This window comes from Triturus cristatus, chromosome 11 (assembly GCF_964204655.1).
Source record: "Triturus cristatus chromosome 11, aTriCri1.1, whole genome shotgun sequence".
NCBI classification, from domain to species: Eukaryota; Metazoa; Chordata; class Amphibia; order Caudata; family Salamandridae; genus Triturus; species Triturus cristatus.
In genome coordinates, this window is record NC_140594.1 from 563,814,370 (window position 1) to 563,827,933 (window position 13,564).

At 44.3% G+C, this 13,564-nt stretch overlaps 1 protein-coding gene across 1 annotated transcript in view; it reads left to right on the forward strand.

The window, feature by feature from the left end:
* The window catches only part of MRPL24 (mitochondrial ribosomal protein L24), a 145,155-nt gene extending 137,101 nt beyond the window's left edge, over window positions 1-8,054 (forward strand). The window contains exon 6 of the mRNA XM_085633607.1: window positions 7,796-8,054. Coding sequence (XP_085489733.1) covers window positions 7,796-7,932 — 137 coding nt within the window. The 3' untranslated portion in view covers window positions 7,933-8,054. The remainder of the gene's footprint in view (window positions 1-7,795) is intronic.
* Window positions 8,055-13,564: the final 5,510 nt, after the last annotated feature.

A 13,564-nucleotide genomic window follows, 5' to 3' on the forward strand; every position in this document is an offset into this window, starting at 1 on the left:
CCCCGCTCCCCCCAGACCATTCCACTCCGGTCGGGGGCAGACTCCAACATTTCCTTCCTGTCTGGGCTACCATCACCTCAGACAAATGGGTAACACAAATAATTCGGTCAGGCTACTGCCTAGAACTAATATCTACCCCCCCCCAAACATTCCACCCAGGCAGCGCCCAATGTCACAAGAACATCTAATACTCCTAAAGCAGGAGGTAATCTCCCTCCTACAGAAACAGGCAATAGAGCCCGTTCCTACCTACCAACCAACAAAACATGGGAGTCTGCGGCCCCTAAACACATACATACACTCAGACCATTTTCATATGGTGACGCTTCAGCAGCTACTTCCGCTCCTCTCCCAAAACGACTTTTTGACCACTTTAGACCTAAAAGACGCTTATTTCCACATTCCAGTGCACAAAGCTCACCGGAAGTACCTCAGATTTGTAGTGGACGGACAACACTTCCAATTCAAAGTGCTCCCGTTCGGAGTCACAACAGCGCCAAGGGTATTCACCAAGTGCCTAGCAGTGGTGGCAGCACATTTGCGAAGACAACACATCCACGTCTTCCCATACTTAGACGACTGGCTGATAAAAGCCAGGTCATACAATCAGTGTGTACAACACACGTCCACCACCATTCAACTACTCCACCAGCTGGGCTTCACAGTAAATCATCAGAAGTCCCATCTACAACCATCCCACATAAAACAATACCTTGGTGCCACCATAGACACCTCAAGAGCGCTAGTCTACCTCAATCTTGCCAGGATTGCAAGCATTCAAGCTCTACGCACAAAATTCATAGCACAACACTCCCTTCCAGCTCGAGTGTTTATGCAACTAATAGGAATGATGGCCTCTTGCATCTTCGTAGTACCTCACGCAAGACTCCAGATGCGTCCTCTCCAAGAGTGCTTAGCGCGCCAATGGAACCAGGCCCAGGGTCAATTAACAGATCTGGTGTTGGTAGACGGTCGCACCCATTGCTCTCTGCAGTGGTGGAACACCACAAACCTTTCCAAAGGTCGACCGTTCCTGGACCCGGTTCCTCAAATAGTACTGACAACGGACGCATCGCTCTCCGGCTGGGGAGCTCATCTACTACATCTCACCACACAGGGCAAGTGGACACCTCAACAAAAGTTACTCCATATCAACCATCTGGAGTTACTAGCAATCTTCTTAGCCCTAAAATCTTTTCAAACTCAAATTTCAGGCAGGGCAGTCCTGATCCGCACAGACAACATGACAGCCATGTATTATATTCAAAAACAAGGCGGCACACACACTCCACAGCTCTCTCAACTAGCACAGAGCATATGGAGATGGTCAATACCCCAGAAAATCTTTCTCCTAGCTCAGCATGTCCCAGGAGTCCAAAACACAGTGGCAGATCTGCTCAGCAGGCAGACACAACCGATCCACGAGTGGGAGCTTCACCCGCAAGTTCTTCACCCGTACTTTCAAATGTGGGGGCATCCACAGATAGACCTCTTCGCCACCCACGAAAACGCCAAATGCCCAAGCTTCGCTGCCAGATACCCACACCCATTGTCCAAAGGAAATGCGATATGGGTGAACTGGTCAGGCAGATTTGCGTACGCTTTTCCGCCTCTCCCACTCATTCCACTAGTGGTGCGCAAACTACTACAACACTCCCTCAAACTAATCCTGGTAGCTCCAACGTGGGCCAGACAACCGTGGTATACCACACTGCTGGAACTATCTGTAGTACCACACCAAAAACTACACCTCTCTCCACACCTCTTAACCCAGAACCATGGAGAGATCAAACACCCGGACCCAGCGCAGCTCAACCTTGCGATCTGGCTCCTGAAATCCTAGAATTCGGGTACCTAAATCTTCCCCCTGACTGTATGAACGTCATCAGAGAAGCTAGAAGACCTACCACTAGAGCGTGCTACGCCGCTAAGTGGAAACGTTTTGTTGTTTATTGCCATAACAACACTATCAATCCACTGGACGTGTCCATTCAACACATCATAGGCTACTTACTCCACCTACAAAGGTGCAATCTAGCCTATACGTCCATTCGACTACACCTCGCAGCTATTGCAGCTTACCTACAAAACAGGCAACATCTATCACTCTTTAGAGTACCTGCCATTAAAGCCTTCATGGAAGGCCTTAAAAGAATAATTCCCCCCAGAGTGCCACCCTCACCTGTGTGGAACTTAAATATCGTTCTCACAAGGCTAATGGGGCCTCCCTTCGAACCTCTGCACAAATGTGAACAACAATTCCTAACATGGAAAACCGCTTTTCTTGTAGCCATCACTTCCCTTAGAAGGGTCAGTGAGATACAAGCACTTACCATTCAAGAACCTTTTCTCCAAATGCACCACAACAAGGTTGTTCCCTGTACCAACCCAAAATTCCTCCCTAAATTCATTTCTCCTTTTCACCTAAACCAAACAGTAGAACTACCAGTATTTTTCTCGCAACCACAGACCGTTGCAGAAAGGGCTCTTCACACACTGGATGTCAAACGAGCCTTACTCTACTACATTCAAAGAACACAACCTTTCCGTAAGACCAAAAAACTGTTTGTTTCTTTCTCTCCACCACACAAAGGCAACCCCATCTCAAAATCAGGGATAGCTAGGTGGATTGTAAAATGCATTCAAATCTGCTACCATAAAGCAAAGCGAACGCTATCCATTCCCATTGTACACGAAAAATAGGGGCTTCCATGGCATTCTTAGGGAACATCCCATTAGATGATATCTGCCAAGCAGCTACATGGTCAACACCGCACACTTTCACCAAACACTATTGTGTAGATGTGCAAACTAAGCAACAGGCTAGTGTGGGCCAGGCTGTACTCAAAACATTATTTCAAACCACTGCAACAGATACGGGTGGTCGCCGCTAACGGTGGGTACTGCTATATAATCTATGCACATGTGTGTAATCTGCAGCTCATATGCCTCGAACGGAATATGCTACTTACCAGTATGCATCTGTTCTTGGCATGTAGAGCTGCAGATCTACACACGCCCACCCGCCTCCCCGGCTACCTGTATCTGTCCCAGATTATCTTATTTAGATAGCACACACATGGGCATCTTCACTGTTATTACTACGCTCCATCTTTCCCTGCTGGCGAAAAACAATCTGAGTATGGAGCCGAAGCCCATGCGCAATACGATCCAAAGGAGGAGTCACCGACCTCGTGACTTCCAAAGACTTTCCAAGAGGAAAAACAAACTGCAAACATCCGGGCCCAACACCAGATGGCGATCTATGCACAAGTGTGTAGATCTGCAGCTCTACATGCCAAGAACAGATGCATACTGGTAAGTAGCATATTCCTTCTAGCATCTTTTAAACAGTTAATGGCGCCAGAAAAGACTTGTGCACACATTTACGTGAGTGAGCTACTTCAGCCTACATTACATCTGTAGCCTAAAGAGGAATTCACTTTTCTAATTCTTCTGAAGGTTTACATTACTCAACAGGAAGTGCTGTATTCAATGGGCATTACGCTCACCCTTTGGGAATCAAACCCCTCATTTGAGTTCAACTTTGTAATGAGGTTAATATGGGTGAGCTGGAGTCAAATAGTACTGAACAGAACGGGAGTTCATAAGATGAATATTACAATCCACTAGCTTACACCAGTGCTAATATTCATCGAAATGACGGTTTGAAGAATCTGTTGTAAAAGTTCTGTATGGATGATGAAGTGATAACTATGCTATTGAACATCTTTAGTAGTTATTTTTTGTTGTTTCTTGATAAGGTTTGTTAGAGACCACCTGTAAACATTGGCGTTCTGGATTTGCACCAACATTAGCAAGTTCTTTAACTTGTTGGTAAATTATTTATGAAATCCTTCAAGTGATTGAATGACTTATCGCTTTTAGGTCGCTTCTCCAACGGCACATGCGCACTCGCTTTGCAAGAGATATTGTATGCAACAAGGGGCTTGAAGCCTGCCCATTTCCTACCATGTGTTGGCTTCATTGTCACTCTTTGTTCTGCCTCCTACGTAGGCAGCACGTTCCAGCTTCATTGCCTCTTCTTTCCTCTGGAGCATGGACCAAGTATAGATTGCTTCAGCTTGATTGGGGTCCTACTCCTGCTGGCTCTTTGATTAGGATACTATTTTTCTTCTTCCCGTTTTGTTGCTGCTTCTTTCTTTATTTTCTTCTTCCCGTCCTGTTTCTCATACTTTATGTAAACATATGTTCTCTGCATTCTGTGCACCTTGTGCAAACTGTATGTAAGCACGTTTTCTCTGCATTCTATACTCCGTGTACTTGTGCATTACATGCATGCTGTATGAATATAGATTCTGCACTCTATGCAACGAATACATATGGGTTCTCCACACAGTATGTTTGTATTTTTTGTATTTTCTCTGAACTCTAGACACTGCGTACTCTTGTGTCATCCGCTCGCCCTCTATGTAAACATGACTGTGTCCTGCTTCTCAGCAGATTCCTTCCCCTTTCCAAGAGGCAAGTATTGCTTCTCCCTGGCTCAAGGCGGATGACACACAATTTTCCCTTCTCAAATAAGACAAAAATGCTAAACTTTTCACAAACAAACAACGGCAAACCTTGTAAGACTTTCCTATGTGACAGCTACTGGCTTTCCTTATGTCGTTTAGACATATTGTAGAGCAGCTTGGCTGCTGCGCAGCACGATTAAAATTATTAAAAAGAAGCGCTATAATAGTTATTAAAAAGAAGGGCTATGATGTAGCAAGATAAACAAAAATGCTTCTAGGTGTTATATTTTTCTTTATTTTAAGTGATGCTGCACAGCAGCCACACTGCTCCACAACATGGCTAAAGACATTGGCAAGCCAATAGCTCTCACATAGGTGTGACATTATGGCTTTGCCAATGCTTGTTAAAACATCTGTTACTGGTTGTTATTCTTTTTCAGTTTATAACAGATTTAGTCGCTGGCTGTTTACAGACATTCAATTCACATTGCACAATAATTCAATACATTCATTGCTATGGTTCAAGTATTCTGTTCTGTATTGCTCTGTGCAGTTTGCTTTTCTCAGCTACCGTCTTCTTTAGTGTTTGCCACTGTAGTGTTCATATATCTGTGTTTAATTTATTTTCGTGTATTGATTAATCCTCATTCAGTGGCATCTCGAACAGTGATTTTTGGATGGGGTGGCACACAAGGACCCACATAAAAGTGGGAAGGCAACCTACAGCGGGCAGTCATGAAGATTGCGGGCACATGTGATTGACATATACCCACATACACAAACCCATATAAAATCATTTAAACATTTTATACAAACTATGATTCAAACATTAAGGTCTGAGGAAGGGGTAGTGGTCTTAAGGACGTCTCAATCACTCCAGTTCTCGACAACCACTTGTTTCTGCAGTCTCTCAGACTTGCGCCCTTTTTCTCCAGATATCTTCCTGAAACCCTCAATCTACATATACCATACTTCTTCACTTTGGCGCCTGGCAATATTTCAACAGCAGTGTACCTTCTTCACACACTTGCATAGAAGCACATTCACAACTGGCACCACTGACCATTGCTCTGTGTGCTGTGCAGTGAGGCCACGTTTAGGATGAGCATGTATTCCGAACACCTTTATGACACACTTGACGGGCAATGTGAGACATTCACTTTGCCTTCTGACTGAATTCTGCATCTCTTAATCCTGGCCCTTTATAAACAATCACTCGCAACCTGAATTCACACGGATATATAAAGGCAGCTCTTTTTACCTTATGCACTCTGCATGAATAATATGTTGCGTGAAAAAAAACTACACAAACACAGCATCCTGAAAAAACAAATACTCTCAGGGAATTCAAGAATAAGACACGAAATTTATACAGGATAAACTGGTGTTCCCAGGCTGAGAGGCTGGACGTTCATGTTCCACCAATATACTTTGGTATTAATGTTAGCCACTACTGGGAACTGAAGAATTTGTATTGGTTGAACATGAATGTACAGAAGAATACCTCACCCACGTATATCCACAAATAAAGGAAACTTTCTACCTAACCCAAGTCCTTACTGTTTGGACATTATGTTTTCTGTAATTATATATTGAGTGCTGTGGTTTTCCCCAGCTCTATCCATGTTGTCACACTGGGTCTCTACATCCAACGAGTAATTCACACCTTTGGTAGTAGAGTGTGAGACAACCCAAAGTGTATACACTTTTCAGTCATTACTATGTACCCACTATCTTATGTTTGTTAATACGAGGTGCGATATCTAGTCCACTACTACCTTTGTCATTTTATTAGTGTCTGTTTTTGCTGGCTGCAGTCACTGCCCAGTGGTGGGGCTCGAGGGCTCAATGGAGATGCGACAGGACAATTGCAGACGAGGCACTGGCTTCACCAATCACCCTGGCACTGTGATGCCACAACCATTATTTACACATTCACCCCACCCCTTGGATTCTATATGTCCCTATTGTCCTCAATTAAGAACTAATAAGTAATCACTAAAAATATCTAATTAGAGATTTTCTCCACGGTGTTTCCTTTTACTTTACTGTCATTGGCTTTGCTTGGCTTAGGCTCCTTTTATTATTTTACTCGGTGTCAGTTTTACAACTCTTCCACCTTATGGATCTAGGCAGGAGGATATGAGAAGGCGGGTGGGGGGGGGGGGGGCTACCAGACACCCCTGGGGTGTTTAGCAAAACATCAGGTCCCCAAATGGTTCCTTCTTAATACAACTCTATTCAGCTCTATTTGAAGACTCTATATGGTGTTTCCTGCGTAGGTTATATGTGATGTGGACTGCATTTGGGTATTCTTGAGATCTATTTGGGCTATGATGTACATCTTCATCGGGCTTCTCCTGTCAGAATTTCTGCATAATTTCATACCACTCACTTATCATAGGTTTTTCCTTTGTCCTCTTCTTTTCCTTTCTGTGGAGAGGTATGCTTTCGACTTCTGCCCATTTCGTTTTAGCCATTGGGACCACTGAGTTCACTATGGTGCTGAAGGAGCCGCCTTCCAGGTCATAGCTGTAGCCACTTTAGCTAATACAAGTGTTGTATTCAAAAATGGTTTTCTCTCCTGTTGGGTTTTTGGTCTTTGAAATAATCCTAGTAATGTTACTAATCCTTTCTACCCAATCATCCCAATAGCTTTTTCCAATATTTTCCTATTATTGGGCATTCCCATACCATATGGAAGTATTTTGCATCTTCTTCATTACATCTGGGCATTGTGATAAGGCTTTTCTCTATATTTTCTTAATTTTCCTTGGTATTATAAGCGTTTGGTCTTTCACTAATTCTATTGGAATTCCTGCTGCAGCCTCATTATCCCCAAGATGCGGGGTACAGACACCCATCAGCTCATCACAATTAATGAGCGACCAGAAGGAAAGCTGAAGCTCTTGCAAGGTAGAAGACCACTAACCGAGTATCTGAGGCAAGTTCTCAGTAGGCTGAAAAAGACAGAAGTTTCAGAAGCAAAAGGGTCTACTAGAGACAGCCATCACAAAATCCATCCAGACCTTGGTACACAGGCTGGAATGTGAGAGTCCTGGGGTAACTGGTGCCATCAGATCTAAATAAAAACTATCATCATATGGATGCGCAGCTTGCAAAGTTCTACTACATAAATGTGTCTGTTAGCCTGTTAATGCCTTCTTGGAGTCAGTACAGCAATTTGAAGGCTGATTAATGAGTGGACAATAGATTACTAATAAAATAATTGATATGTATGTATCTTTTCCAGCATGCTTTCTGGCATTTGTGTCAAATGATGTCCCTTACACCGTAACATGCTTCTGTTTTTTAAGATGGCCCTAAAGATACATCTGTGGATGACACCTTAGAAAACACCTACGTACCGTCTTTGAAGGCATTTCAAGAAGAAATTATGGAAAAGATGGGAATTGTAGAGGACCGCAGGCCAAGAAAATCATATTGGTATTAAGTCCTAAGAATAAAAGACAGCTGTTACTTGTGTGCAGGATACCCATGTGAGACTGTTTTTTTATGTTTCCATACTCCTAGAATGAAGCTCTTGTACATTTACAATAAATATCTATATGTCTATTGAATGCCTCTTTTTGTATTTCCATTCTATGAAGTTACCATTTAAGAAACAACAAGTGAAACATTTTATTGCTACTTTCTTCTTCAGGTCTTTAACTTGGGTCACAGTATGTTGTAACCTATATGTTGTGTGGGCACAACTGCCCCAAATGAAATATAGAATTAAATTTAAAAAAATGTTGTCATTTAAGAACAGGAATAACAACTGGTGGAGCAGTGTGGGGTTCTGTTTGTTAGATCTATTAATTGTGTCGCAAGTGCATGTCCACAAATTCAGCTCGTCCGAACTCAGTTCTCTTCTGCAGCATAATTGGTGCTTAGTTAGCATTATATCCAGTGGTGTAACAGCAGCCCAGCGGTGCAGGTGGTGAGGTTCCCGATCTTCAGGGGCCCCCTCAGGCACTGTGCATGGGTGGCGGCTGATAGCTCCTGACTGAGTCCGGAGCGTGGGGGCCCACTCCGTGCACTTTGCAGGGGAGGGGCCTTAGAGGTTTTTTACGCCACTGATTAGATCACAGGGGTGGGGGCAGTATGCGTGTCGCACAGGTGTTGCATAATTTTTTTGAAGCATCCATACCAACAACCCGTATGCAGTAGAGACCAGGGCAGAAACTATTCAAACATAAATTCAAATTGGGCTATGCTAACTTCTCTTTTATGCATAAGATATGTTGCAAGGACTCAGAAATGTGAGCTGCGCAAAGGTGTTAGAAATTATGTAACTCTCAGTAAAATACTTATTAGAAGGTAGAATATTGGTCCACTTACAACTTCATAAACCTTTGCCAGAGAGATTTCCTATAGTTTGCTGGTAATTGAGCATTTACACCCCCCTCACCCCCCTTGCTAAAAGTTGAGAACTTATTGATATTAGTGGAAAGCACTGATAAAATTAGCACTTTCTCGCAGCGGGACTTCCCACAAATTAAATATTTCTTCACCTTTCAAAGGTCCACAGTGGAGGGGCTTTGGACTCAGTCATATAATTTGTCACTGATTGCCGTTGGAGACCTGCTTTTTAGGTGAGTCATTAGAAGGTCTACATTGTCAAGTTCTCACGAACAATTTAACCTATAATGTCTATAAAGAATATCCCAGAATATGCATATTTCAATGATGGGACCTGTATTGATACCCATAAACAGTGTAAGTGCGGATTCCAGAATGTTTTTTAACAGAGCGAAATTGGACTCTGTAATCCTAAACTGTTTATGTTCAGGAAACTTTTATTTTCTATTTTTCAGTCTGTTAATTGAAAAAAAACAAAAGTCCACATGGCAAGAAAAAACCCGCCAGACATAAATAGGTTGAGGATATTTATCTTTATAGAGAAAACAGCACTGCTAACCAAACAGCATTTTATTTTATTCCTTTTGTTAGAAATGGGATTTTTGGTAGGCTAGGGCATGTGCCAAAGCCAGGCAGAAACCACCACTCTAGTCAGGATAAGGGAGTTACACTCCTAAAATAACCCCTGCGCACCCCTTGGTAGCTTGGCATGAGCAGTCAGGCTTATCTTAGAGGCAGTGTGTAAAGCATTTGCGCGTAACCAACAGTATTACAATGTAAGCACTACAAAAGGACACCACACCAGTTTAGAAAAATATCCAATATTTTTATACACTTAAGACAAGACCAAAACCGATAAAAATCCACAATACAGTACTTGAAAATATTCAATCAACTAAATATTCTTGAAAAATAGTTCCTTGATGTCGATAGCTCCGTCCGGGGCAAACAAATCCAAACAGTTTGGGCTGACTGCGGCGTCGCGGGCCAGCTACGGTTTCGGGAAGACCCGCAGTACCTTTTTAGAAATGCAGGGCGTCGGCGACCTCTCGTTGAACTTCCAAAAGCACAGCGTCCGCAGGTGTCGGTTTTGGAGGTCGGTGCAGGACTCGTCGGGGCCAATGAAGTCACACGCGTTGCAGGTCGAACTCCACTCTGTTGAAGTCAGGAGCACTGGTGTCAGCAGGCGTTGGGTGCTGCGGTGTGCAGTGCCCTCAGGTCGCGGTGCGGCGTCAGATGGCGTTGTCGGTGAAACCAGGGTGGCGGTGCGAGATGAATGCGGTGCTCGTCGCGGTGCGGCGTCGTTGTTGCTGAAGCGCTGTCGTTGGCTGACAAACTGGAGTCAATGGCGCCGGCGTCGGTAGGCCAAGGCTGCGGTGCGGAAGGAGGGCGGTGCACCGTGTACCTTTACGAGTGGTGCCTTCTAACCACGGTGCAAGCAGCGGTGTAGATTTCGGCATGGAGCACGTCTGGGATACCAACGTGTCGTCGTGAAGCGAGGTGATGCGGGGTGTAGTGCCCACAGGTCGCGGTGCAAGCAGCGGCTCGGTGGCGGCGTCAGCAGACGGCATCGGTGAGACCATTGCACAGTGCGGCGTTGTGGCGGTGCCCTCTGCAGTGCCCTCAGGACACGGAGTCGGCAGCGACGTCATAGACGTTGTCGGGTTGCTTTTCTTCTGTTGCAGCACAAAACACACCGTTCCCAGTGCTAAGGGCAGAAGAGCTTAAAGTCTTTGCTGTTCCTGAGACTTCTTGAACAGGGGGCACGCTCTACCTCAAGCCCTTGGAGAAACTTACAACAGTAGATTGCAGAAAGTCCAATCCAGTCCTTTCACTGCCCACGACAGAAGCAGCCACTGCAGGCTAACACAACAAAGCACACAGCAAAGTGGTAGTTCCTCCTCACAGCTTCTCCAGCTCTTCTTCTTGCCAGTCTTCTTGGTCCAAAAGAGTTCTAAAGTTCAGGGGTCTGGGCCCCAATATTTATATACCAAAATCCTTTGATCTCTCAGGCAGAGAGTGTGTCTGCGACCAGCCAGAACCAGTTCTGCCTTCTCTGGTGTGACTTCCTGGCAGGAGGTGGAGACGGCATTGTCAGAGGCAGACCAGACCCTTTGAGGTGCAAGGAAATCTCCCCCCCCCCTTCCCAAATTGCAGCCCAGGTCTATTCAGCCCTTTCCTGACCCACCTGGACTATCTGCAGCCACTCCTGCTCCCCAGTCTTCTATCATCCAAAACCCAGACAGGCAATCCACATTCCAGAAGAAGCACACAGGATGACTGAGCAAGAAAATACCTACTTTGTAAAAGGGGTATTTTCAAACACAGACTGTAAAAATCACCTTCACTAAAAGATGCATCTTTAGATTCTGAGGTCAGGCATACTAAACTTTATTTTCCTACCTAATGCCCCGGGCTAGTTATGTTTATAAGATGTTATAAACAAACTCCCCATTCTGTCCTATGGGGAACGGGTAGCTTTGCAATAGTGAAAAACGAAATTGGCAGTAATTCACATTCAGGACATGCCACACACACCAGGTCATGTCCTACCTTTCACATACACCGAACCCTGCCCACGGGATTACCATGGGCCTACCTTAGGGCTGGCTGACATGTAAGTAAAGGGAAGGTTAGGGACTGGCAAGTGTGTGCACTGGCCAAGTCGACATTGCAGTTACAAACTGCAGGCAGACTCCGCAATGGCGGGCCTGAGTTACCTTTTCCGGGCTACTCACGTCGGTGGCACAATCAGTGCTGCAGGCCCCGGAGTAGCATTTGATTCACAGGACCAGGCAACCTCAGTGCACTTTACTAGGGACTAACAAGTAAATCAAATATCCAATCATGGAAACACCAATCCATAACACAATTTACCACAGGAGCACTTGCACTTTACCACTGATCAGCAGTACCAAAAGTGTGCAGAAACGCTACGCCAGCAAAAACAGTCAAAACCGGGAGGTCAGAAAGCAAAAACTCAGGGGAAACATGCCAAAAAATGCCAATTCTAACACCTTTTAAAAAGAAAACTGTCTTGGTAGGCATACAGCGCTTTAATGGAGCCAGTGGACCTTGGATGCAGGACAATGGCAGACAGTGCCTCAGTCAATTTTTCCACTTCTTTGGGCAGGAGCCCTGAACAACAGTATTCTGCTCCGTTTACACATATTTTCTTTTGAAAAGCATGCTTTCTGTACTTTTAGCATCATATGACTTTTACTGTATTTCTAAACAAATTTCTGTGAAGTGTTTAGATTGCTCTCCATTTTCCCTTTACTTTTCACTAGAATTGGAGACACTTTTTCTGATGGATATATGGCCAGAGCGAGACAATGTGATGGCAGTTGTTTTTTCTCCATGATAAGTTTTTCCTGTGTGAATTTAGAGTCGTTTTCTCTTTCAGGGAGAAATGTCAAGTTGTGGGATAAAACCCTTCATGGTGCAACTGGCTTGTACACCAAATTTGAGGTCCACCTCAGCAAAGGGACAGTGGAGAAGCTGTGCTCTTACTAAAGTCCTTTTGGCCTCCCCTCTGATACCTAAAATAGACAGTCCTAGGCTTATAGCCATTTTGTGCAGTTGTCGGTGTAGATCTGGAGCCTCTGCATTGACAGATGCCCATGTTGTTGATACTTGACCCAACAAGGCTGTTGCCGCCAACGTTTAGGAGGTCCCTCACATTATGAAGGAGACGTCTGGAGGACTCTCCTCATCAAGAGGTATTGATGCAGTGTTGTGAATCTTGTAGTGTACTGGCTGTTTAGTATACAATCTGAGGACTGCATATGTAATGTGAGGCCAGAAGGACACACCATTAGGCTGTGGTGGAAAAGCGCAAAAGGACAAACACCCAGAGGAAAATGATAGCTGAAGCTGCAGGATGGCTATGTCTCCAACGTCCTCTTTGTCGAACAGCACCTCCATCAGAGTATAGTGCTCCAGAGGGTAGCTCCCTCAAAGGTATGCACTTCCAAAAATCCAGGGCCTAGGAAAGCTGCACTTTCAGAGGAACCTGCTGGCATAGGGCTTCTTTTGTTGGTGATGGAGCACATCATGCCCGAGGGTCTGTGCCTTAAGAGGACCATGTCTACTGCTCCAAATGACTATAGTAATGGAAGCTGCAAAACAAGTCCAGGAAGAAAGAGGACACTAATCCTTCAGTGGGTTGTGCGAACTAGGATATTAGGTTCTACGTCGTCTTCAGTGGGCCCAAGAATGTTCCCACCTTGTATGGACTCAGGTGATCTCATGTAATAATGACCACTAAATAATTAAGACTTTCAAGATGTTTGGAAATAATAAAATCATGAAGTTTTTAAGGACCTGCATAAAAATGGGGTCCAGGCCCTCGAGGTGAACAGCAGGAAAAGGCCTTGGCGGAAAGTTGAACTTGCAAATATCTGAATACTAGAAATCCAGCCTATCAATTGAAACTTATAATAAGAGCCAGAATTTGAAATGCATTCCTTTACAAAAGAACATATCACTTGTGGCCCCCAAAAAACCTACTCCCTAGTGTTATAAAAAATGCATAATGGAATCCTCACACAATCCGAGTGATGCTTCTTATGCAAAGTGTTTTCTGAACACTGTACACCTAATGTAAAAAAGGGACATTTTAAAGTTTGTATATGGGCATTGTTCTATGAAAAAAGGGCTCCTCAACAAGTAAGGCAGATTTTATGAAAACAGCAACATGCTTCAAGGTTTACCATAAG